Source organism: Nyctibius grandis, chromosome 7 (assembly GCF_013368605.1).
Source record: "Nyctibius grandis isolate bNycGra1 chromosome 7, bNycGra1.pri, whole genome shotgun sequence".
NCBI classification, from domain to species: Eukaryota; Metazoa; Chordata; class Aves; order Nyctibiiformes; family Nyctibiidae; genus Nyctibius; species Nyctibius grandis.
In genome coordinates this window covers 9,987,105-10,014,665 of record NC_090664.1, presented here as the reverse complement: position 1 = coordinate 10,014,665, position 27,561 = coordinate 9,987,105, and the positions used below count along the sequence as shown (strand labels likewise).

Below are 27,561 nucleotides of genomic sequence, written 5' to 3'. Positions count from 1 at the left end.
AGAGAAGATGGGGAAGAATGGCAGAACCAGGTTTTAACCTCATTAGAAGTGCACGGGAAGAGGCAACCTTCTCATGATTACCCAAAGGTAAGTAACAGTAATGTCTGAGGGCTTCATGCTGCAAAGAGCCATTCATACACAGAGAAGCCTTATCACCTGATGTATATAATAGCCCCGGTAACCACAGCTGTGGGTCCCACTCATAACTGTACATGCATAAATACCATCAGGATCAGGATCATCATCTGTAATCTGGGCTAGGCAGGAATGAAACAATAAACAAGCTGACAACAACGATACAGTTGCAACACACAGGTTTTTGAAAGGTAGAAAAATATCTAATGGACATTCTTCTTTTGAAAATTTCCCCTATATGGGTGGAAGATGGAAAGGACTTTCTTTATAGATATGACACATGCTTCCCCCTCTCCTTGCAGCTTCTTTTATCACTTCACCTGCAGCAATGTTTTTCTTCCAGGTTTTTTTGCCTCTTTTCTTTATGAACAGAATTTCTTTCAGTGAGGTTCTCTGTACAACCTCAGCAGAAGATACTCTTACTCTATGCTATGTGCACTATGTAGCCTGTGCCTCTCCAGTACCTTGTTAGCTTATTTCCCAAGTATTACAATACCTACACAAAAAGAGATTATTTTTCAGTGTACATTACCAGGACTCCTCTAGAAAAAGAGGAACCCTACAACTGTTAGAAGGGATGGGCAGTAGATGACCCCTACCAGAAGATACTCACAATGCAAGCCCATATTTCAGATAAACCTTTCATGGCAACATACCTCACATGCTGAAACCAAACCTGAATGCCAAAGTTCCACAATTTACAGGACCTTCAGAATAGCAGATTGGGATAAAAACTGCTCTCAGAAGGATTATATCCCTCACTCAGATTTGTCAGTAATTACCATTGTGAACTGAATCTCTTTATATATTAGAAAAGCAATGCCCTACTTTGGATCAAAGAGGTATTTTGTTCACTTCAACGCATACACAAATTGTCTGCACCGTTAGCATTAAAAGAAGTTATGACCGGCACTGAAGTGTGACCAGACTTCTCAGATGGTTTCAATGTCTGGGAAGAAAAGCTCAGTAGGTTCATAAATCTATCTTTTTCATAATAAAACCTAGAGCAGCAATAATTGCAATAAAGTTTTACAAGGCGTCCTGAGAGGAATAAAAAAATAACTGCTCTCTGCACCACAGCTAAATAAAGCAAAATTAGATTTTTTTTTTTGAAAAGCCCATAAGGAATTCAAATTAACAGACTTTGTAAAGGATGCTAGCAAAAGACTTTTGAGGGTGACCATAATTATTGGTTGCTTTGATTTTAGTGACCTTGCTTATCTTATCTTTCTAAACAGACATTTTAAACAACAGTTTCAAACGCCCAGGCAGTGTAAAGGCTGTTTTGGGTGCAAGACTTACAAAGAGCAAACTTCTGTAAGTTAAACTGAGTTGTTTTAGTGTATTTTTGCCATGTTAATCCCCTTTCCTCATAACACAAATCAGACCACTAAACTCAGTACCCATGTGATTTCAGTGGCAGAGATGAAAGGCCAAGTCTTCAGAGCTCCAAACACCCTACAGAGACAAGCCAAAGGTAGTGATGGTTGGGATGTGTCTGCTGTTTTTAAGAAGTCTCCCTCCATTTGCAGAATTTCCACAAGATGACATTTCCCTCCAAGCATTTCTAGTGCTTCCTAAAGCCCTAACTTAGATTATGCCTTCCAGAGTATGTAAAAATGAAACAGCAAGTACAAGTACAAAACTCTCTAGCCTTACGCAATTATTGTTCACAATGATCAAGCAACCCTGTCGAGAAGCTGATGCTCAGCAAGGCAGCTGGAACACACTAAATCTCCCCACGTTAAATACAGCACAGGGAATTCTTCCGACACTTAGCAGTAACATATTGCTATATACTTTATGACGTGAAACAAAGCATCTAAAGTCAAACCTTCCAAACTATGGTAGGGTGAAGACTGGAATGTTCAGTCAATGTAAATCCAAGTATAAACATTCATACAGTGCTAAAACCATCACAGACATTTCACCTCTCTAATTCTTATAATTTCCACTCTTCTGTCCTTGATGCCATCAAACTCGTAATTTATAGTCTGCATAGAAAACAAATAGAATAGTCACCTGACAAGTACTATATGTTATTAAACACAAGTGATTTTGGGGGCCCTCTACCATAGTAGCCTTATCTTACACCCACCAAAAGGTATAAAGGGCCTGAATTGTAAAGAAGCTTCAAGCTTTTTTCTTATTTCACAGACACAATTAATTTTAATTTATTTCTGCACTCATGAATGGTGCAAATCTTACTACTTTTAGCTTTTCTGCAAATGTCTGAACTGCAGCCTCAGGCAAATACTGAGACTTCTAAATCAGGGCTGCAAAGACTTGCATACACAAATAAAAACATGTATCCTCCAAAAAAAGAAAAAAAAGTACGCTGCCGAATCAAGACTATTTTGAAAATTGTCAATAGGTTCATAAGATCCATCTTGCCCTGGTTCTCTTGTTCACCCAATTCCTTCACTGACTTTCTCTCTTCTCTACAGGCAGCCCTAAAGGACTACTCTCATTCCTCTTCACTTCCCCCTCTTCAGCCAATCTTTTGGCAGCAGCATCTGCAAACAAATTCAACTACTGTCTCTCTGCTCATAGCTCAAAGACCCCCTTTATTCCCAGACCCATCTTCTTCTGCCCAAGCTGAAATCTCAGCCTTTCTCATACCTTCTCACCTCAATCTCAAAGAGATTAAAGCATGTATCTTCCTCCAGAAACACATACCTCTATACCCTTACAGACTTGTCACTTGCTCTGACATTCCAGGCATCACATTTTGCTTTCATCTCTTCCTAGGTTTTCTCGTCTAAGTGATTTAAAGGCCACATATACACAAAGTGGTGAAGGCAGTGCTGTGCTAAATCTGCTTTTCATTTGAGCAGCAGAAATACGATCCATCTTTTGTCTCAAACCTATATGGTGGCATTACTATGGGATGTTACCCATTTCAATTTAAGCTACCTCAAGAAGCAGATCCTGTAAAAGCAGGCACAACTGATTGCTCTAAGTGACTGTCAGATATAAGCTGGACTAGACTATCTGGGACCTTGTGCCCAGGAAGAGGCAGGGTGCAACCTTCTGTACCTGGTTGTGTAAGGTGCACCCTCAGAGAGGCTGCATAACACAGATAATCTGTCACGTTACATCTCTTCAGTCTCTCAGCATCTCACATTTTGAGTATACCGTATCCTCTTCAGTTGGCCTTCGTATGGCCTTCTTCAGTTCTGCCCCCTTTCACCTTCGCAGAATGCTACAGCAGCTACAATACTCCCACCTACATTAACCATGTCACCTCTGTCTATGTGTCCCACCAGTGGCTCGCCCTTCTCTAGTACATCAAAGAACTGCTCACACTCCCTTTCCAAGCCTTTCATAGCTCACTTCATTCAAAAGCAAAAGCTCAGCTCCCAGCTCTGCCTGAGCTGTGATGTGAACTCATTGTCCAAACAAGCACCTTCTGTGCTTTTTCCAGCGCTTCCTTTTTGTCATGAAGTAGCAGCCCAGGTGTCAGAGGTGCCAATGGAGGCTCCAGCCACGGCACTGCTCCTTGTCCTTGATCGTCCTTTCAGTCAGTCATGTTACTACCTCTGGACGGTAGCTGCTCTTTTTTTTTTCCCCTTTTCCTCACCTGGAGATCTATATTGCTTATATAAGACAGAGTAATTTTCTTGTCCTCTGTGTTTCAGGCAACTAACTTACAGATATTTAATCAACCAGGAAATTTATAAAATTGCAACCTCCCAAGATAACAAAGTCATTATACTGACACTTCATATTACTGTCATCCTATACATGCTACAATAAATAACTCCTCTACATTTCTTCATTTGCATTAGAAATCCTCTTTAGCCAATACTGTTAATTTTGCTTGCAGTTTAAAATCCAAGCTGTTCTTTCCGTACAGCTCATTCTCTATTTCATCTGCTATAACTCTGTTTCAATCCCACTGGACATACCAAACACAATTGATTTGGCCATTTATCAGTTAAGGAGTAGATGGAATGATCTTTCACAACTGCCTCCCTGTACCACCTGAGGTGCTGAGCTTCCTTCCAATGTCTCAGATTTACCTGTCACAAACATGTTGGCCTCCTAAGTGTACTGTGCTCCATCTAACTTCATCCTTCACTTTTCCTTGCTACACTTCTCATTGTTTTCTCAAACTTCCTCACTCTTTTGGTACTTCTTCTGCCCTTGGACTCATCTTGTTTGCCCAACAGTGCCACAGGGGACACAAACAATATATAAACATAACCATTCATACCTGTGTTTGCCTTGTGCATCCCTAATACCACACAAATGTATACATACAAACACAGTGTTGGTACCACTGTTGTTCCATAAAAACAGTGCTGATTTTGTGAAGTTATAAATCACAATCAGTATGACCAGCATAAATCCAAGCATTCATAAGACTCCTTTTTACCTTTCCCACCCATTTGTGGCATGCACTGTAAGATGTAGACACCAGGCATTTTTTTTTTCTATCTGCACATCGCATCCTGCAACACGTAATGAGTGAAAAATGACAATACTGCTTCTGCAGGGTTGTGCAGCTATAATGAAGAAGAAAGGTTTGCAGGGAGAAGGAAAATTTTTTATTAGACAATTTGGTATGGTGAGAAAAAAAAAGGACATACTTTTGGGTCCAATGTCCTTTCATCAGGTTCAAGAGGCTGAATAGACACTGGGGATAGTGACCTTCGTTTAACATTTTTTAATTTAATATTGACCTTAAACGTGATTAGAAGATACAAACAACTGGATTCAGCCTTGATTTAACCCAAATTAGCCACAAGAAGATGAATTTTTCTACACAGAACTCCAAGTTGTCAACCATCAGTCTTTCTGCTGACTAGTAACACCGTCAGTTACTAAGGCACAAGTCTTTTTGTGGCTACCCCATAACAAAAGAATATATAACAAAATATATAACAAAAGATCTCCTAATTCAGCGTTTCTTTAACAGAGGGTCTCCAGACATAAAAGTGAGGAAATAGTAGTTAAAATGGTGGCAGGGCTGCCACTTCCCTTGAGTATACTTCCACCAGTGAAATGATGCTGGTTTCAAATTTTCCAACTGATTGGCAAAAACAGTCCCATCATTTTTTGAGGTTACTGTAAGAAGTATAGAGCGTAATCTACTGATTACAGTGGATTACCACTTCTCTGCATCCTTAGTTTTATTGTGGTAATCATAAAGCAGCTGTGTGATCATCTTTTCCATCAAAGAAGAGGTTAGTGCAGAGTAACAATCTTCAGTTGAAAAAGGGAGACAAAGTTTTGTTTTCTATGAATAAAACTATTGAAAAAATAGGAATGACTGCTGACCTTTAGCCTGCGGTCCTGGTCTCCACTGCACAGAGAATTTACAGACACTTTAAAGGTCTTCCAGGCTGGATTTAAGTTATTCATCACAACCTGTGAGTGAAAAGAAAGGAAGGGAACCCATAACATTTGCACATCTCCAAACAGAATGCTAATAAGAGCCACAATTTTCAATACAGTACGTTCACCAGAAAGAGAAGAAAGCAGAGCTCAGCCGGAGGTCTGCAGAACAACGTGCATGGGATATGTGCCCTTGAGCAACCTGCAGTTTGCACACTCCTCTGGAAAGCCCTAGAAAGAAGCACAGGTGGGAAATGGACAGAGATTGCCCCTACACTGCCATGCCTCAGCAGGGGCATAACTCACAAGGGAAAGGTTGTGGAATACATCCCTGAACTGGAAGCCATGGAAGAGATGCAGGACTGGGCAACGGGGATGGGCAGCATCAGTTTACAGATATATGGTCTGCCTTGCCAGGAAGACCTTATGGGATCCATAACAGACAGGCTCATAACCCTGAACACATGCCACAGCTCCACCCTGTACACCTAAATGCTGCTTTTTAAGACAGTGTCAGTCATTACCATGGAAGCTGTAATGACACTGGGACATAGGAAACAACTGTAAAGCACCCAGATTAAAAGTCCCTTTAGTACCAGCAACCTGAGAGGAGGTGGAGAAGATGCAACACAGTATTAATGTGAAAATATGATACTGTCTGTAGCATGGTTTGGGCTAAATCTCATATGTATAACTCCTGACCTTCAAACAGAATATCTGCCAGTTTAAATCACCTTGGATCTTTGGCTTCAGTACCATCTTCCCTTACTCTTGTGTACGTAAGTCAAGACCTAATACCCATTAGTCAATAATTACACAAGAGATAGAAGTGTTATTAAATGTGGGTGCTTGCAATACCCTTTGTGACATGGGAAGCATAAACTATTCCTCCTGACAGCCCACCTGTGTCCTTGGAAAGTAAATTCAACCCTATTTCTTACCTCAGTCCTGTGAACAAGTTGTTGGGTTGCATCGTCATTCATCCGGAAAATCTCCAGAAAAGGATCAGATTTGCTGAAAAAATCCTAAAATAAAATATAGGACAGGTTACTTCTGAGACTCCTTTTTCATTGAGCTTTTCAGGCACAGTGCACTGGTGCTTCCCTGACTGCTAATGAAAAAGGAGAGCCAGCGTGGTTTTAGTGAGACCTCTTGGTGTCTCTCACCAATATTTCATTCTTGTCCTTGTTCCACAAGGACTTCCATGGCACTGCTGTTGTTCTCAATTTGACTACTCAATCATGGCAGGCAGAACTGTAAAATGCCATTTTACAGCCTTTTCTCTTCTTACACCCAGTCCAGATTCCTGAGCTTTAGCTCCTTCACCCACCTGGCTTGTTTCTTTCTATTTCCATACTTGTTTGGTCTTTTGACATCAGTTTTATCGTGCAAGGCCCTTTGAAGCATATTTTACAGCGGGGCTGAATTTCACACTATTCGCCCACCTTCCCAAAACAGAAGTTAATTGACCAAGACATTGTGCTGCTCCCAACTAACACAAGTACTGGCAAGATTGATTAGAGAAGGTTAGAGAAGCAAGTCCTCTTTAGGATGTGATAACATGGCCCATCTTAAGATGACAAACAGTGCAGGAGAATGCAGAAAATTACTTGATATCTCTAAGTACAAGCAAATCTGTGACAGACATTGAGGTTCACATATTCACTGCACCACAGAACACCTTCCTCTAGTCTTGCATCCAGCCAACAACCTTGAGCATTCTTACACAAACCTAAATTAAGTTGCTTTCTATAGTGTTGCTGCAGTTTGGCCACAGCCTCTTTTGTTTCAACATCATCTCATTTCTTCTGGGCATGCTGGCTGGGGGGCAGAAGAGTAACTGGGTGTTAGCCTTCCACAGCTGGAGGGGGAAAGCTGCCTAATACAAATTTCTAACTGGGCAATTCTGCAAGAGCAAGATTCAAATGAACTCAGCCCATTTTCTGTAGTTTCAACTCCCTCCTTCATTTTCTCCTTCAAAAGAGCCACGTGATTAACTTTACGCATATCAATATTATTCTTCTCTATAGGCCATATCAAAAACCACAGACCTCCACATGAGTTTGGGGAAGTGAGGAATTCTGTTTTCTGTCCTGGTGTTTCTATAAAAGCATTAGTGTAAAAATGACTGTAATATGCATAGTTCTATAATTTTCTCCTCACCAGAAGCCCACCATACTTATTTTTGACTAGCTGGATAGCCGTTGGGATGGGAACAGCTTTGGATAAGATGCTAGCCAAAGTCTGGACACATCATTTTGGTCAAATTTGTCTTTAGGGCATTTTTAGAATTCCACTACTGCAAAACAAGCAAAGAAATCAGGGCTTTGAAAAGGTACACCTGAATTTGAATGTCTGGAGAAGGAAGTGAGTCCCTAGGGACCATGAAGCCTTGTGCAAGTTCAAGCAACTTAAAGTTTTTTACATGCCCTCAAGATGACACCTATCAATGTTGTGTTCAGAGTGCTGTTCTGTGAATAGTCTGTTTCTTTTCCTACTAGAGAAAAGGTAATGGCATGTTTAAAACTGATGCAAAGCACGTGCACATGTATTTGTTAAATCTTATCATGTGGATCTCTAAACAACAAAGCCTATTTGTTCCAATTACGTGGTTACAGGACATTTAATGTAAGAGTGTGTAGAACCAGCACAAAACCCAACAAAGTTTAACTCCAGAGTTTGCCTCAAGGCCCTGATGTAGATTTATTATCTGGACTCCATTCAGCACTTGAAACTGCTAGTATATAGTGGGCTTTGGTGATCAAATTCTGCCAGGTTATTACTGCACAGCAAAGAGAACAAGTAGAGAGTGAGGGTGCTGGTTTAATGATAGTGACACCAAAATCCAGAGTGCATACGGTTAAAAAAGATTGAGCTGCCTCTTCTCTCACATAAGCTTAATGTTAACAGATTATTTATCAAACACAAGTTTGAAAAGAAAAGTTATCTGAAAAAAAACACCTCAAAATGATATATCCAAAGAATGCACCCTGGAGTGCAGAAAAAATTCGGAAAGGAAACCAGGATTTTGTGTAAGACTCAAAATATAGTACCATTCCCAGCTGAGAATCATGAAAGCTGAAACAGCAAATCAGCATAAGAGAAATAATTTTTAATATCTGGTTTTAACTACCAAGGCAATACCACCTAAACAGAAAGATTTTAATCTGGATGATAGCTTGTATCACCCACTTTTCAATGCAAAGACAAAGCCTAATTCCTTTCAGAATGAAGGTACAAACAAAAAATCCTTCAATACTGAAGATGCTTCGTAACAACTCAAAAATGATATGTTGAAAAAACATTTTATTTCATAGCTATTAACGTTTTCGAAGCTTTTTGGTTGTTATGCTGAATCTAACAGCTTTGCATTATCTCACAAGAACATCCTCTGAAAGAAGAATAGCAGGAATAAAGGTTTAATGTTTTGAAATGTTTAAATGATTAATGTAATGCATTTGCTAGTGATTTAATGCACATTGTTCTTTCAGTAATAACACAAATACATGGCTTAAACTTTAAAAATTGAACTACCTCAATTTCTGAGCACCTAGTTCGACACGTCTTTTAGTACATTAATATTCATAGAGTGACACTTTTTAAAATTCAGGTTTGGGGGTCAAGTCAAAGGTCCCTCAGAAAAGAGCTGAGGTAGCCAAAAGACACAAATAATTTTGAAAATTCTTCAGCAGCAAGACAGGGCATTTAAGGAAATTTTTTTTTGGTAGTAGTTTAGTACCAGTGAAATATATAAAAAAGCAATATTAGCTTGTATTTTGCAGACATTTGCTGGAGAATCTTTCCCAAGCAATGGTAACTGCCTCTCTCAGAACAAGAAAAGCAGTTTGCCTGCCTCAGTGCTCGTAATTTATTATAGCTATCATAAAAACGTAGCTGCTTGTTATGGTAATTGTGACACAGCTATTAACGCAATAGAACCTTTCCAAAAGTTATCGTTCCACTGTGAAGTGTTCTCAGTGGATCTCTTGAAACAAAGATGTGCCATCTGAGCTGACTGGGCTTCAATAAAATATGAAAATGCAGCTATACCCTTGAAAGAAGCGCTGCAATAAAAAAATATAACCTTTATCTCTGCAAAGTCAGTTAACTAAAGGAAACTTTCATACCTGTGACTTTTCTGTAATTTTTCACTGAATATTTCAGCCACCTCTCCAGGAAAAATTGAGTAGGCTTTACTTGTTTTGTGGTTTTCTAAAACTCCTGCAGTTTTACATGGAGGGAGTAAAAGAAACCAACAAACAAATCCTGCCTGTTAAATTATACCAAAATAATTTGTTTAATGTGCCTAAAATGTGTTGTTCACATCTTTTTCCTTAGAGGAGGGAACTCATATGTTTAAGGGCCACAATCTGGATCCTCTTTCAAGGAGTTTTCCTTTAAAGGGTGGAGGAAGAAAATTCTTTTCCATTCAAGATACCACTGATGATAATGGATGGAAAGAATTTATTTTTCTTTTTATCCTTAAAGCACACCCAGAACCTCCCTCCCACCCCTTCCTTCACCTGCAAGTTGTGAGACATTAGCATTCACTTTGTCTTCTGCCACCCCGACAGCTACCAGTGCAGGAACCCCTGGGGTTACAAAGGTGGCCCTGTGTAGCACAGCATGAACGATTGCTCCCACAGGCTTCCTCTGTCTTTCAGGAGACTCCAAGGCCAGTTCCAGCCCTCAGTCTGCTTCTCTGATGTTACGTCTCTACTCAGGTCTTCACTTCTCTGAGTAGGGAGAGGCATGCAAAACCATGCTTAGGTTTTACAAGATGGGCTCTTGTCAATTATCTGATGGGTTTTTTAGACTTTTATGTGACATCGGAACACTCATGCTTTTTCACCAACAGCTGAAATATGCAATTTAAGTAATTTCAAACCTTAATAACAATAATTAGTAATAGTGCCTTGCATCTACTGACACCGAAGTTCATTATAAGCCACATCAAAAGCCACAGCCTTTTCTTATAAATGAGGTAAGCCAAGGTTCAGCCAGGTTTAGAGCTACGTCTCTAGCTGGAGGAAACTGAAAGACTTCTTTCAACCGTAATGGGCTTCCTGTGATTTTCATCAGCTGAAGACAAGAGTTTTGATTCAGATAACACATGATGAGTCGTTGCCTGAGTTGCCAGGAATTTTTTATTAGGTGAAGCCCACCATGACTGGGCATGTTAAAATGGCAAGAATGACAATATTCTTGCAATATTTCAGAATGATCCTCTTTAACTTTTCCCCACAAAGTGTTTCAATCACTCTCTAAAGCTGTTGCCCAGACAACACTGACCTAGCTCAGAGGCGCGCTCTGGCAGTATTCTTTTAATTTATACCAACAAGAGCCATAAGCAATCATAATATTTACATCAGATTACATTTTACATTTGTGGAAAAGGAATTACCAAGTGGAGTCTTATTATGTTGTATACATCCCTTCCTTTTTTCTAGATGTGACAGCATGTGGAACAGGAAGAAACTTGTGTACAACTTTGGAAATCACATCTAAAGATGGCTGTCTAAAGAAAGGCTGTTAAATCTACATTTTGACACATAAATAAATTACGCAATTCAGAAACACTACGACTCCAGCAACTCTGAAGGAAGAGGTAATTCATCTTTCAGATGAGAAACAAATTCAGCTCCTGATCATTTATGATTGTTAATGATCCTGAGCACAGGAATGTTATTTACCTGTATGTTCTAAATAAATTCCAGTACTATTAATCTCTCTGTGTACTTTCTGCTTGCCTGAGTTTTTCTGGCAGTTTTGACCGAAAATATTATTCATCATTTACAGCCTGATTTTGAAAATCTAATGTATGTATGTATGTATCCAAAAGTACTCTCACTGATTTGATTTTAAGTTACTCATACGTCAAATGTTTAGAAGTACATGCTTGGAGCATCAGCATTGTAAACTTTTGTATAGTGGTACCATACGTTTCTAATTAGAAGCAGCTTCATATATAAGAACGGACTATATACTAATGGTAGATATTGTGATCCAGTACAATTGTAATCATCTGATCTTTAATTATATGTAAAGCCCTATTATCCTAAAAGGGTCTTAGTCTTATGACATCTATTAATTACAAAGATATTCCCCAGATTACCTCAAATAATTATGTGTCTGCTATTACACTGAAATAACAGAGAGTGTGCCTTACAAGCAGTCATCTGGATCTCTCGGGCTGTGTGTTGCTCAAGGTGCTTATTACATATATTGCTAAACAACAATGGATATTTTCAGAAAGAGGTAGAGGTAGTCCTTATAATGAAGAGTAGTGTTTGAGTCAGTGGAGAGTTTTCTTATTAAAGAGAGAATTTTTTTTTAACAAATATACAAGAGTCGAAATTTTCTCACATTCAAGTTACATTTTGTTGAAAAAAAAAGCGTATCATCATGACTGAGCTGTTACGAAGTTTTCTAGATTTATTTTAAGATGTTTACTTCAACTATAACATCTTTGACTACTTATAGAAAGCTCACTTCTCTAAGCACTTCTGGTCTATGGCATTTTAAATAATTAAATTGTCTTGGTTATAGCGTAATCAAATTGTCTTCATTTTAATTAGATTCCCTTGAGGTTTCTTTTTTAATTACTTTGCAACTTGCGGAAAGCCTATTGTGAACATTCATTTGAAATCTCTGATGTGTTTAATAATATAAGGCAAAAATATCTGTCAGGGAAAATCTCATCAAATTGTATTTGCAGGCATTCTTATATCTTTCAGTAAGGTTAATATCAAGCAGCTTACCTTGTCATCCAATTTCCGTGCACTGAATGAAAGTTCAACGTAGTCATCATTGCCAGACAATTCCTCAGCAATCACCTAAATGGAAAGCTACATTTGAGTTTTGCATGGTGTAACGAAAGGGGAGAAAGATGCCATTTTCCAGTGTGAAGACTGTAGACCCCATTAGGAAACTCAAGTGTGGTACAAGTTAATATGTTTCTCTTTGCAATCAGGAAGGGCTAAGAGCATTCAGTGAATCCCTTGCTCAGCTGATGGGTGTCACCCCCTTGCACCCACAAACCTGAATTACTTTGTATCACGTGACTATACCTTGTCAATCACCTGTCAATGGACAGGCATCAACATCCATCAGGGATCCCTTTCCTCCGACCAAATACTTTTCCTGAGATAGGACAATGGAGAATTCTACAGTCTCACAGTGTCCAAGGGGGTAAAAAAGCTATACAAGAGTTGTACTATTTGGGTCTAAAGCTTTATTATTTTTATGCTGCTTCAGCATCATTTGGCAACCTAAATGGAAAAAGGAGTGAAGTCACCTGTCACTAGTTGCCATGAAAGGCACATTTACAGTAGAAGAGTTCTCCTAGTATAGTTTTTTTTGCAATAGCTACATTGGCTAAACCATTTACTGTAGACTGAGTCAGGAGAAACTAACACTAAAATAATGTAGTGTGATTCTTTCAGATGGTGTAAGCTGTGCTGATAATGGTGCCAGTCATTGTGCTGTGCAATGTTGTTAAAAAAACCCCAACAAAACCAACCAAAACAGCCTTCCTGACTAAGCCATTAAAATGCTTCCGTGGAGAGAAGGTATTAACCAAACCTGCAATATTCCACTGAAAAATGTTCTTTGAAACTAACCACATTAGATTCTATTTGACAGTTATAAAATCTTTCCCTATTGTACATATTCTCCTCAGAGATTAAATTGCCCAAAGGAACCTATTTCCTGGGTGTTTCATGCCCACGGCCACACACTTGGCAGCTACATCAGCTCCCCAGCTGGGCTCAGACCGTCTCCACCGCACGAACTCCAGGTCCTCGGGGAGCTGCTGGAACACCCTGACTATTCTTCAAACTGGCTGAAGGCTGCTGAGGTTAGAGCTGCAGTCAGAGCACTGCAGCGCAGGATGCTTTTACTGCCCAGATATGCAGCTCCCAGTAATTAGCCAGGCTGTTTACACCCTCAATAAACTTCAGTATCACTGGGATTTTTAAAGACCTTTTTTCTTTCTTTGACAGAAACTAACTTAGAGTCTGCATTGGGCATAAGTGGCAAGGTTTTCGTAGCTGGGGCTGCAGGGGTGACCTCTGTGGGGAGGCTGTGAACTGCCCCATGCTGCTCACAGCTGGCTCCAGCTGGCTTGGCAGCAGCTACCAGCTGCACCCCAAAACATCAACCCATCAGAGGTGCACACTGTGCCTCTGTGTGAACATATTGAAGAAAGGGTGGCAGCTGCTAGGGGCAGAAGGCACAAAGGGAGGAGCAGTAGGAGGCCTGCAAGGTCACCCTAAAGAAGATCCAAGAGGAGGCATGGAGAAGGGAATGTTGTTGGGGACACAGCTGGAGGTGTGCTCTTGGAAGGAGGTGCTCCATGCCAGAGGAGGTACCTCTGAGGGCCTGCAGCCTGCAGGTAAACCTATGCTGGAGCAGGGATGCCCCAAAAGAGACTGTGGCCTATATGTAGGCCCATAGCAGAGCTGAGAAAATGAGTAAGCAGAAAGCAGCAATGGGCAAGAAGAGTAAAAAACAAAGAATGGAAAGAAGAAATCACTATGCTTTGATCCTGACCGCCCATCACCTCACCAAAGGGACTGAGCACAACATGTAGCGAAGGCAAGGGGAGCGGAGACTGTGAAGGGGGCAGGAGAGGTGTCTGAACTGAAGCTGAGCCCAGGTAAGGGGGAGGAAAGGCGTTTTCCCTAAGAGTTTGTTTGTCATATTTGTTTCTCAATACTCAAATCAGTAATTAAAAGTTTATGCTAACTGGCAATGGATTAAATAAAGTAAAATTCCCTGAGTCAAGACTATTCTGGCTGTGAAACCTCACAGCAGTAAACTGTGGTATTTCCTCATGCAAAATATTCACATGCAGCCATGTAGGGGCACAGATGCTTAACTGTGCATTGAAGCACCATCACACAGGCATGTGTGTGATGTTTCACATGTTCCAGGCAAATGTGAGCTTGCTGGAAATATGGCTCACAGAGTCCGGCACAACATTTCTCTTCCACATAGTTTGATGGTTTAAAAGATCATAAGCTACATATGACCAACAGTGCTCCAGGATTTTCACACCAAGTTTCACAAATATTTTAAACTGAAAATAATGAACCCGCTCTTATAAAGGCTGACAGACTTCCAGCTGGAGAAGCTGAATGAGGTTCTGTTTTTATCCCACAGTCTCATAATAAAATTGTATTGATGAGACATTACACAGTAAAAGGGTTAATAAAATTTGAGCAAAACATGGTGAGATGGGAATTTTCAAAATCCTACAAAAAAAATCACAATTCACTATGTTGAACAAGTTAGGAAACTAACATTTGTAACTTCCATACTTGACAGACTCCTGATATGTGCCCCAGGTCCAGAAATAATGAAACATAATCCATTTTGGCTTATTCTGTTGAGACAGCAAACTTCTCACACAATATTTTTTGTCTGAGTTCAGTTTTCTCCCATATGAGGAAAGTCAACTTGCTCTTTAGTACCACTAGCCGGAAGCCAAAACAAGTAACTAAGGTCCATGTTTCGCAGTTATCATCCAGTGTTAGGCCAGCAGGGACTATTAACTCATTTTCTCTCATCTTCTCTATATCACAGAGTATTAATTTTTGCCAGAACACCCTACTAGCAAGCCTAACAATTTTAGTTGAATTAGAGCATTTGTGTTTTCACAAGACTAAACTCCTTCATGTCCCTCATAGATCAGGAGGGGGTCCAGAACACCACAGGAATGGACGAGATGAAGTATGCCCAGATAATCCCAGTGAGCAAAACACACCAAGCTAGCTATTCAGGGAGCAAAACTCTCTCCTGGTTCTACTCAGCCAGAAGAGTAGGGAATTCCTTTCCAAGCCCAGACCAAAAATGAGTTTCACTTTATGCATTTAAGCAAATCCCTTCCCAGCTCGGCATCAAGGAAGACATCTAAGAAATAAAATTCCCTGGGCTCTCAGAAAGCAGCATTTATCACAGTCTGCTGTCTCTTCTGTGGCTGAAGGCAGAAAAAACCCCCAAACAATCAAGCCAAAAGAAACCCATCCGGCTAATTGCACATCAAGGAAAAAAATCCTTCTAAACCCCATGAGGCAACAGAGCAAAGATCCCCAAAGCAGAATATTTTATTATAGTCTTTGTCTTAATGCAGAACTGCAAATGTCACAGGCTTGCTATGTTCAGTGCAGACAAGTTGATCTCCCAAACAAGCCAGCAAGGAGAAAGATGAAAGAGAGGTAATACACTGATTTGCAGATTTCAAGATATGCACGGGGCTGCTATAACTATCCAGACCATAATTGTATTACAACACAGCTAAAATACCTAATCTCATCAAACGTCTGCATTCGGTGTTGCTGGGTGCGTGTGTGTGTGTTTTCTGAGGCAGTTTTTTTTTGTTTTACAAACTCTAAAAAGCCCAAAAGCCAAGAAACATCAGATTGCTTCGTGTGTCAAAGTGGGTCAAAATGAATTCCTGAAGGTCTAGAGCTTCAACTAAAAGTAATCAAGCAGCACAACTTTCTTGCTGTCATTAAAGTACCTTAAAAGTAGTAGTAGTAAATATTGTGGCTTTTGTACAAATTATACATTATTTGTTGCCATTTCCTTACAATGAGCATTTGTCAGAAACAGTACCAGTAATCTGTTAAATAAACAATTCAAATACATTTCTTAATCAAGGGTTGTTCTGGTGACTTAGCAGGATGCTTTTAGGGAGAATTAGTCACATTAGATGTTTCTAAATAACAGGAAAATAAGACTTACTGTTATAGATGATTTTCCTGCTGTGTTCCCATGTTTGAGTAATGACTTGGAGAGTTTCCTCTGAGAAACAATCTGCACAAAAATAAAAACAAAGGGAAAAAATTAGAATCTGTAGTAAATACATGGCTTATTGTGATTTCATTTTTATGTTGCCTTTTTTTTTTTTTTTTTGTACCAAGGTAGCGTCTTAATCCACAATCAAAGTCCTAGTACAGTTAAGACCAGGACTGAGAAGAAAGGTTCCCCAGGAAGCCTGCAGACAGGATGCAATAAAAAGACAAAGCAAGCAGATGGGGTCAAGCAGAATGGGAAGAACACAATTCACTGAGTTGAACAGAATAGCGGAAACTGTACCTCAGATTTTCCTCAACTATTGCCATGATGGTGACAGCAGGACAGAAGCAAGCTTTAAATGGACATAAAAGACAATAAGGGGGGAGCTGCACACAGCAAATGTATCAGAGATGACTCCAAACCCCATTTATTTTTATAGGAAATTGAAGTCTGTTTCAAAGAGAAGGCTTTTCCTTATTTCAAAATATCAGCAACATTAAACTCAGGACAGAAGCAAGTAATATGTCCCATAGTTTCAGTTCCAAAATTGTCTCCTTTGCTTACCAGGTAGCAGACCTCCCCTGAAACTCAGCATTGCAAACAAACTTGTCCATTGACCAATTTTAAAATATTCTTCAAATAAATTCTATCAGAGTGACATTGACAAAGATGTTATTTCCTATATCAATAATCATTAAATTTCCCTAACAATCTTGAAACATTTAAAACTAGACCAGGAAAAATATTAGAAAAGGAAAAAGCCTTACAATAATGCATAATTAGTAAGCTACAGTGATGTCCCAATATAGTAGGTCCCTCCTTTCTGTAAAGTACATGCTGTATTAATTTATGTTTTAATTGGAAAACTTCAAAACGTAGACAGATGTAGATGTAACTCCAAACACAGCTTAGGAATCACAATTAATATTCTTTTTAATGTGACAATACCACAGCAGGATCTTGCTGTGCCAGGTGCTGTGCAGATACTGAGCAAAAGATTGCTTCTGCCCTAGGAAAAACCCTAACCTCTGGAATACATTTTTTATACCAGAAACAGTCCTTTCCCACATCCAACATTACTTGGACATCTTCACCCGGATGGCTAATCTATAACACTACAGTAAAATGATCCACAAATAGACATCTTTGGCAAAATATGCAGAAGTATTAGTTGTAAAAGAGAGGCAATCATCAAGGGGAAAGAATGGCTCCAAGCCCTTCACTAGAGTCCTGGGCATCACACCCATTTCAGTGATAAGCCACATCAGTAGGTAATGGCCAGAGCTGGAACAGAGTCAGTAATGCAAAGTCATGGCCAGCCAAAAAAGGTGCTGTGGGATAGGAGCAAATAGGATGTAAATTTTAGCCTAACATCACCATGGGGAAACATGTATGTTCTGCCCATCAGTTTGCTCAATTGAACAGAAAAGTGCAAACAGCACCTCAAATTACACTCAGCTACTGCCATGAGGGAGAAAGCAGGACGAAAGCAAGTTTTAAATGGGCGTTAAATGTGAGATAGGAGAGCCAGCACAGGGCTGGAGCACAGGCTTGTCACAGGGCTGGATGGGACACCAAGAACCACTTTATCCAGCTTCTCAGTCCTAATGTAGGACCAGTTACACCTGCGTCAGCTATACCTGACAGATCTGTGTCTAATCAGTTCTTAAAGATATCCAGAAGCAGAAGGAAACACTCTGACAATTTATTATGGTACTCATTATCCTTACTGCAAATATATTTTCCTAACAGCTAACCCAATTCTCTACAGTTTCAGCCCATTATTTCTGCTAATGCACCATGAATAAGTAAGACAATCTTCCTCCCTTCCTTTTTCAGGCAAGCTTTATATCTGAAGACTAATATCAACTCTCCACAGTCTTCTTCAGACTACAGAAACCAAGTTTGTCCTATCTTTCCTTTCTGACCGAATTTTCTAGCCCTCAAACCATTCTCACTGCTCTCTGATGAGCTCTCACGGACTGGCCCATATCCTGCTCCTAGAATAACGCTCAAAATTGGACATAATACTTCAGATCCTTCCTACGCAAGAAGAGCTTTTCATGTCTTGCAAGCTATGCTGCTGATACACTCCAGAACTGCATTTGACTTATTTTAAGAACACCATGATACTGTTAACTAATGTGCATTTTACGACCTTTTCAGATGGCTGTCTGTTTCTTACCCTGCATGTTTGCAGCTGGTTATTACTTAAGTGAATAATTTAACACTCGTCCTTTTTGGACTGCCTTCCATAAACCAGCCTGCTGCCATCATCTCACTCACTTTTCCAAATTAACTTTTGGATTTCACCACTAGTATTGGTCAGTGGCAACAACAGACAGGAGTACAGGTAAGATGACCAGTACTGCAGGGATTTAGATGTCCTTTTTCTTCCTTAGGATCTTGGAAAGATTGTTTGCTGTGACCCTTTAAGTCACCCATACCTCTGTTTTCTTGCCAGCTGAACAGGTTCAAATGAAAATCGTTGCGCTCCTGTGCTATGAGGCACAATTAAAAAAACCTTGTTTGAGATTATCAGATGCGAGGTAATACAGAAATACAACAAGTTATTCTTAATATATCATTAAACTATGGGTTCTGTACCAACCAGACAATGAATTATGGCAGCTGGGGAGCAGGGCCCATTTATCCCTATGTCCTCTCCCCCTTCCCTGAGATGCACAGACAACTTTGTAAAGTACATTAAGCTCTTCCAATGAAAGCTGTGGGTATTGTGCACCAGAAACCTTTTCAGGTATGTTATATATATGCCCCTGGTATGAGATAGAACTTGGATGGGAACCTGTCCTTCAGCTAGGATCCTTTAGAAACAGCAGGACTTCTCCCCCTGAAATACCCAAATTCCTACAGCTCCCTTTGGTGCTTTGGAATGCGTCCCAGCTTTCAAGAGGCATCGGGCAGACAGAAAGCTGAAGCTTGGGAGCTCCCATGCAGGTGGCAGATAAGACTGCTCGCAGTTCCAGAGAAGATAATTTATTCTGACGTTCCCATTAGTAGATCGCATTAATAAGATTCGCTCTCTAAGCTATTAGCATCGTTGTGACAGGGTAAGCACTCTGCATATGTAAATATGTGTATTTGGGTGCAACCGTTTACCAGTTGTTAATTAAGTGGCCAGTAAAATGAATCTTCCATCTGGCAACAATATGCCAAAATCATTGCCTCAAACTCTAATTAGCAATTTAGGTTCAGCAGACTATCATTGCAAGAACTGTCAAGGAATCTATTTTCCTTAGCAGTAGATTGTCCTTTTTGTTCATGCATGGAACAAAACGCAGCTCTCATTGGTTAAAAGAACCACTTCTAAAGAAGGTTCCATCAATTATATATCATATTTATTGTTTATCGGGGTGTATCAGTGTAAATCATCTTCTGAACATTATCATAAAAAGCGATTGCTGACCTGATTGCCAGACAGCAAGTCCTAAACAACAATAACTCGAGGGCCTAGAAAGCGTTTGTCTAAGTTCAGAGTTACAGAAATGGCCAAACTTGCAAAATGGCTTACAAGAAGGAAATTAGCTAAAAGTCTTCCATTTGTCAGGAGTCTTTGGTTTGACTCCTGCTTCAAAAACTTGCAATTTAAAAACTTCAACTTCAGAGAAAAAGGTGTTTTGTCCAAAACTGATGTGAAGAAGTGCAGAAAGTAAATGGCACTCTTCTTTCCAAAACACAGATAACAGAATCCAGTTCAGCCCTAGTAAACCTCATTACATTTCCAGAACATGTGTCTTCATGAACATTTTATTAGAAGCACGACCTACTGGTGAACAAATGGATGTAGAAACCTCAGAGATTTAAGAGGTGAGGCCAAGACTTAGGAAGTGAAGTTTATTTGCAGCTACAGCCACATATAAACTACTGCCCAGTTCTGGTCTGAGACAGCCACATGTCCAGTAATACGTATCATACTGAATATGTTTGCAAGAGGTGGGAACAGGAACAGAACGTAAAAGCTGCTGCTCTGTTTCAGAGACGGAGGCTATGCACATGAAGTGATTCCTATTTATCAAACATGCAATCATCTCAACAGACCATCATCTCGACTAGATTTCTGGTCTGCAGTGCTAACGATATCAGCTCCTTGAAGATGATCTAAATTTGCCTTATTACACACAAGCCCAAAGAGGTTAAGGACAGCTCTGAACAGATGCTCTATATTGCTGTAATTAAATCTGGACTCACATGTTGCCCTTTGATCCTATTTCCAATTTAAAATATATAAAAGATGCTTTGCTTTTTTTTTTTTTTTATTTTAAAAGTATGAACAGATGCAACACTTTGGATAAAAGCACCGAGGCACCGACACCAGCTGTGTATAGTGCATTTCTCAGCAGTCACTCAGAGACAAGGACTCTGATGAAGGTTTGCTCTCTCCTGTGTCTGAGTCATGACTTATTAGCACTGAGTAAGATGGGCTGTGAAATACAATGACCCATTTTACCCGGCTTGTGTAAGAACCTTTTAAAATATATTTCTTTGCGTGGTCCTTCCTTAACCAAATATAGGGATAACTTCAATAATAACATACAGAATTCCCAATACTTATAAATCAAACTAATGAGAAAATTTCAATATGGCTTTTTAACCGAGTGATTTAGCATTGGCAGGAACAGATAAATCCCATATATCATACTGTGAAGTCCTGTTTACATTGACAGCTGGGGCTGGTCCAAGTTCTTTCAACAGCATTGACTCAGTTTTGCAAGGTGCCACCCTGAGCCAGAAACCTGATGGTGTTTTGCCTCAGTTATCAGTTACGATTTAGTGTCTTAAGACAGGCTCAGTTAATATCCCAAACTGACAAGACCGAGTCTGCAACCTTACATCAGCCTTCCATATTTTCTTTTTTTTTTTTTCTCAATTTAGAAAAGTGAACAAACACGTTCCTTTTCAAAGGGGATTATTAAAATTCCTGTAGTACAGCATCATAGTTGTCCTTCTCCAGTTAAATTAATTAATAGCTACTAAAATATTAAATGCTTCAAACCCACTTCACAAGAAATCTGTCTCTATCTTACTGTCATCCTCTTTGCTTGCACCTCGCTGCTTGTAGAGAGAGAATGAATGCTATTTAAGCCTTCCTGGGCTGTCCTCCACATTTCTGGTGAGGAACCACTGGTGTTGGGTCTTTCAGTCACTGTTCTTCCACTGGAAGTGATAGTTTGGTGGTTTGTTTTTTTTTTTGCTGGTACTATGTTGTGCTCAGAATTGCTTGGATTCAAAAAGTGAGACAAGTACTTGTGAAATTTCACCCTCCAAGTTCAGACTGCTCAGCACTGTACAGCAAACTGCCTTTCTAAAGCAACAGTTGACTTGAATGAGTTTTTCAGAGCCTCCTGAGGTTACAGCTTTTTGAATTGTTTGCTACAAAAGGTGCTAAAATGCACAGCTAGCCTAACCTAAAGCATCTTTTATCTGAGTTCTGTTCCTTTCTTGACAAGGAATTGCTATCTTGCCAAGCTGGGGCCGAGATTTTAACACATACAACTAAAATGACTTGTCTGCGTTTCCAAAATCATTTTCATCCTCAGGGTACAGCAACAGAAGGATTCTGTGATTTGTAAAACTCAGGACACAACCATATCAAAACTATTTATTAGTTATGATACGTGCTCTGTTAAGCTATCATCTCCTAAGTACAACCCTTAAAGCACCTTTTTCACAGCCACAACATCTCCCAAATGAAGGACTGTAATACTTTCATGATATTGCTGTAAGTAGAATAATGCAACCAGAGTGGCTAGACAAATGATTGGAGATTTAACATTTGTAAAATGTATATTGAAGCTTGTCTATTAAAAGATTAGTGTGCTCTTACTGTAATCCATTCAAGTCAAATACTGTAAGCTTCTAAACGCCCATAAATAAAATGACAGACTTTCCTGACATTTCACCTGTGTGCGTAAATGACCAACTTAAGCAAGGGCAGCAGAACAGAGGCAGCTCTGGCTCACAGTGTAAAAACTGTCTCTCCTTCTTCATGCATTCATCTTTACCTTGTTTTTTGACAAAGCAAGATTTGTACAACTCCGATGTGCTTGTGTCTGTCTTGCTATCTATTCCCCAGCTGCTTTTGAACCCAACAACTAATTTCCATGAATGGTGGCAGGTAGTCAAAGATGCATCAAGCATGCTACACTTCAACACAAAGAGAGACCAGACAGCAGGCAGATGTCAGTGACCTTACTCTGCTCTCATGAAAAAAAGGTCTGGGGGATGAGTTAACCCCCTGCAAGAGAACAAGTTCAGATGTGTATGTCCATAATGAAGGAAATTTCATTCTGTCTAGCTGCTGACAGAATTCCTGTTTCTTGGTAGAGCCAGTTTTATTGCTATAATCATCCTCTCCGTACATATGATACTTTCTGTACTATACTCACCACTCTTTAAGATTTCTTTTGTTCCCTATAGTATTATCAGCTCACAGTCTATTTACAGCTGAATTACACCTCCCCCTGTCTTTGTTAAAGATCTGTACCTGAAAATAGTCAATCAAAACAGAACACTGAGGAAAAAAGATATCCCTATCACAAGAGGCAGTAATGTTATTATAGGAAATAGCTTATCAATAGCATAAAAGGTCTTTGAATTCAATTAGTATGTAGTGTAGCAGCCCTTTTATAATTAGTCATAATAATAACTCATAATAGCAAACTAAATTTAAAATTATTTTTCTAAGGACTGCTACAGTAATCCATACAAAAAGATAAAGTATGTAAAAACAATGCAGTACAAACTGTACAAGTAATTACATTAACAAGAGCAAGATTCATCTAGAACTGAAAATCTTACAGCTTCAGACATCATGCTGCAATGGCAAACCAAGAGCTTCCTGGGGATAACTAAGGTGTTTAAATGGTTAGGTAAAGTTAGGGAGTGCTGCGTTGATGATTTGTTCATGCTCTGAGTCAGCCCTGGTAGAAAATGACATTCATATCTAATAAAGTACATTATTCATCCCACTAATGAACTGAGCAACTTCACTTGGCGGAGATCAAAGGCCAACTATTTAAAGGTATTTAGATACCTAAGGAGGCATATAGACATCTAATGAGATTTAGGAATTCAAATACCTTGAAAAAGCTGGTCCTGTGTCTTTTGCACCGCAGAAGCAGTCAACAGTCTATTAAACAAATATTCTCATACAGACTATTTCATTTTAATTAATTCAGGTGCAATCATGGCTCTTTTAGCCTTTCTCCAATTCAAGAGCAAGGAGATTTGCAATGGCTGAGACTGAACTAATAATCAGTCAGAATTTTCAAGTGCATAATCTGCTAATGGCATATATTATTAAAAGCACATAAGAAACAAGAATACTCATTACTGAGAAGGAAGATTTTCAATATAATTTGCAAACAAATTCATATATGGGAAATATTAAATCTCTAAGTAATACTTGAAAAGGTTCTGGGCAGGAAAAGATGTACATCTCTGCAGTTTTCTTCTGCTACTAGTTGAGCAAGTAAGGGAGTTGTGAATTGTAACAATATTTTAATACTTCTGTAAATCGAAAGAAACCAAACAAGGAATGGAATCACAAATTTGAAAATGGCAAAGACCAGCTGTGGTAAGTAATGAAAGAAAAGCCACAAAGGCTATTCCCACACTGCAGAGCTGGGATGGTTCACAGCATTTAAGAAATAACAACTTTACTGGTTCCTATAATTTAACGATGTTGCAGGCACAGCTGAGCAGTAATCAAGAATGTCTTGGCAATGTAAGTTTGTTTAGTTCTCATCAGAAAATGATTATTCATTGAAATAATTTTTGTGAGTTCTTAAAGATCAGGCTGAGACTTCTGGATGAAACTTCACAGGAAAAAAGTGTTCCTAAGCCACCCTCCTGATACTTAATTCCTGTGTGGTTAAGAAGTTAACTTTGCCTGTTAGAAAGTTTGAGCCCTTACTGTATTAAATTATGCACTTTCAATGCTTTATCAAGTTCATGGAATATAAACCAGAACCATTCCAATAAGGGACCTTTAGAGAGGCTCAGAACACATGAAGGCACTAACACATAAACAGAAAAGGACTTGGGTTTGGGGTTTTGCCATCCCAGGTGAATACCATGAAAATGAGACTATCAAATTTCTGACAGTGTTTGTCCACCTAAGATTTTTTTCCATTGTTTTTGATGGACAAAAAAGACCCAAACCACTAAATAAAAAAAATAATAAATCTATCTCCTGCCCATCGAAATAAACAATCACAGATTTTGTGAGCAACCAAAAGCAACAGAAATACAAAACCTTCAGTGATTAGGTGGGGATTCAGTTTGAAGTAATTAGTCTGGGTGAATGCCTGAAGACTTTTCCTAGGGATGGGGAAGGGAAAAGGGGAAAACAAAGCGGGGAGAGAAAGGGAAGAATGTACTCTCCTTAGTTATGGACAACATCTGTAGAACCACAACCAAGGATGAACTGATTCATAGCCCCTAAAGCACCTGTATGAAAGCAAGAGGTCACCTTTATACAGTGATGCTCCAAAATGGCAGTTAAAATATTACTGCTTGTGATTTCACTGCTTACCACTACAAAGATACACAGGTGCCTCTGCTTGCCAGTGCCTATGCAAAGAACAGCAACTATTTAGAGTGAATCAAAGAGCTAGAAGACTAGTGGGCAGATGTAGAGCCTGACAGAGCATCCCAAGCCATTTCTGTTGTAGTGGAAAGCACAGTGCCAAACCACTGCTCTACTCCAACACTCCCACTCCAAAGCATGAGAGCTGTCACCTACAGTAGCAGCTCGAGCAGGCAGCCATTACTCCCTCTGAAGCAAGACCATCTATGGCTAAGTCACACCTGCTTTGTTTACTTTTGATTTGCCAATTCAGACTTTCTTCTGCCACTTGAAGATTACTACAAGTAATTGTAAATGTTTCCAAATGACATAGGAGTGAGGGATCATTATGGCTATGCTTTACTGCCAGAGGCAGGCAAACCTTAGGGTCAGGAAGCCATTGCTATTGTGAGAGTGGCAAAGCACTGGGACAAAGCCCGGAGAGGCTGTGAGATCCCCACCCTTGAAGACATTCAAAACGAGACTGGACAAGCCTCTGAGCAACCTGCTCCAATCTGTTTTGAGCAGCACATTGAACTAGAGACTCCAGAGGTCCCTTTCGACTTAAATTACTGTATGATTTGAACAGGAAGAGCACACATTCCCAATGTCTATGCTACCTCCTTGCGTGGCATTTCAAGTAAATTGCACTAAACTTTCCCTCCAGTTTTAGCTTTTCATTAGGCTCAGTTGAAACACACCCACTATTCTGTCACAGTTTAGTCTCCATTTCCAGCCTCACACACCTTTCTCAATCATATCTTCCCCAAAGTTATTTCATGTGGGATGAAATCATCCAGGCTCAGCCTTGATCTCAAAAATTAACAGATTTTGTCAAAACTAGTTGGTTGCGTGCTCAAATTCAGGTAAGAAATGTCTTCAAGGTAGGAATTCTGTGCACAGATACCTAAATTACGGTAAAAACTAGAAATACTAACTTTGCTAGAATTCATCTGCTCTTTCTATAGATATATTCCTAAGCCAAGCCAAAGCCAAAGGTAAAACCCAAACAACTTCTTCCACAAACATGTCTGGATAAAGGATGTTTCATGCTTTGTTGCGTTTTAGAGGACAACACTGTGCAAAAAAAAAAAGTGTCCCATAATTTCACAAATATGCTTCAGATTCAATATAACCTTTGAGAGGTTACAAGCACAATACAGTATAGTATCCTTGCTTAAGTAGATAACATATGACTGTACAACTTAACTGTTAAAAATAGTATTATTAGGTATTAGTTTTATGTAGTTACTTAGAAATGAACTGTAAAATGAAAAAATAACATTTTAAAAATGCATCATTTTTAATTATGCATCTTAACCTATCATTTAACAATGGCACTTCATTTAAGTAATACAGCATGGACAGCTTAACTGGTTGGAGTATGGTACATTCTCTTGATGTAAAGTTACAGAATCACCGAATCGATTTGGTTGGAAAGGACCTTTAAGATCATCAAGTCCAACCATTAACCTAACACTACCAAGTCAACCACTAAACACTATCTCTAAGCACCACATCTACTCCTCTTTTAAATACTTCCAGGGATGGTGACTCCACCACTTCCCTGGGCAGCCTGTTCCACTGCTCGATAACCCTTTTAGTGAAGAAATTTTTCCTAATATCCAATCTAAACCTCCCCTGGCGCAACTTGAGGCCGTTTCCTCTTGTCCTATCGCTTGTTACCTGGGAGAAGAGACTAGCACACTCCTTGCTACAACCTCCTTTCAGGTAGTTGTAGACAGCAATAAGGTCTCCCCTAAGACTCCTTTTCTCCAGGCTAAACAACCCCAGTTCCCTCAGCTGCTGTCATAAGAGGAGTTCCTTAAGAAACTCCATTTTATAAACTAATATAATTGCAGACCATATTTTAAGATTATGCTACTAACTGAGGAAAATTTGTTTGAACTTTCAACTTCAGTACCTTCTCTAATATTTTCGGACTTTCTTGATCTATCATTTCGGTCATATGGAACAGATTTGTTAATGTTCTGCAATTCGGCACATTACCAGGACACTGAAGAAGCTGGGGAACTGGAATGTAGAAGAGCCTGAGTGGAAGGAACAGACTTTTAGTACTTAAAAACACACCAAAAAAATCCCCCCCAAAATCCTGCACTAAACCTCCTCCCCCTCAATTCCTTCAAAAGATAATCTGCTATTGTTTTATCTGAAAGGGCAACTCTTGAGCATGATGAGCAAAACAAAACACTTTAAGGAAATGTCTCTATCTAGCACATTGAACTTCTCTTAATTACACTCAGCAGGTATCTATCCACAACCATTTGTTCTACTGTGTTGAAATACTGTGGCATATGAAATGCCTGTTGAGGCATCTACTCTTCGCATCCAGGTATAACTGACTGCATGCCAGGATGCTGCTAACTGCAGTATTTACCAGTAGAGGCACAGAACTGGCTTGTCCTGGCAAGAACAGTAGAAATGAGCCCACTAGAGGAGGGGCCCTGCTTGACCTGTTGTTTGTGAACAGAGAAGGACTAGTGGGAGATGTGAGGGTCGGTGGCCGTCTTGGGAGTAGCGACCACAAAATGTTAGAGTTTTCGATAGTGGGGGAAGTAAGGAGGGGCAAGAGTAGAACTTCTGCCTTAGATTTCCGGCGGGCTGACTTTAGCCTGTTTAAGAGGCTGGTGGACCGAGTCCCTTGGCAATCGCTCCTGAAGGGCAAAGGA

The 27,561-nt window shown here is 39.6% G+C and overlaps 1 protein-coding gene across 2 annotated transcripts in view; it reads right to left on the bottom strand.

Annotated features, from left to right (window-relative positions):
* Window positions 1-27,561, bottom strand: part of CPNE4 (copine 4) — a 257,825-nt gene that overhangs the window by 93,632 nt on the left and 136,632 nt on the right. For both annotated transcript variants that reach the window (XM_068404460.1, XM_068404459.1), the window contains exons 4-7: window positions 16,228-16,299; window positions 12,240-12,314; window positions 6,420-6,503; window positions 5,422-5,511 (exon numbers count right to left, since the gene is read on the bottom strand). In XM_068404460.1, coding sequence (XP_068260561.1) covers window positions 5,422-5,511; window positions 6,420-6,503; window positions 12,240-12,314; window positions 16,228-16,299 — 321 coding nt within the window. The remainder of the gene's footprint in view (window positions 1-5,421; window positions 5,512-6,419; window positions 6,504-12,239; window positions 12,315-16,227; window positions 16,300-27,561) is intronic.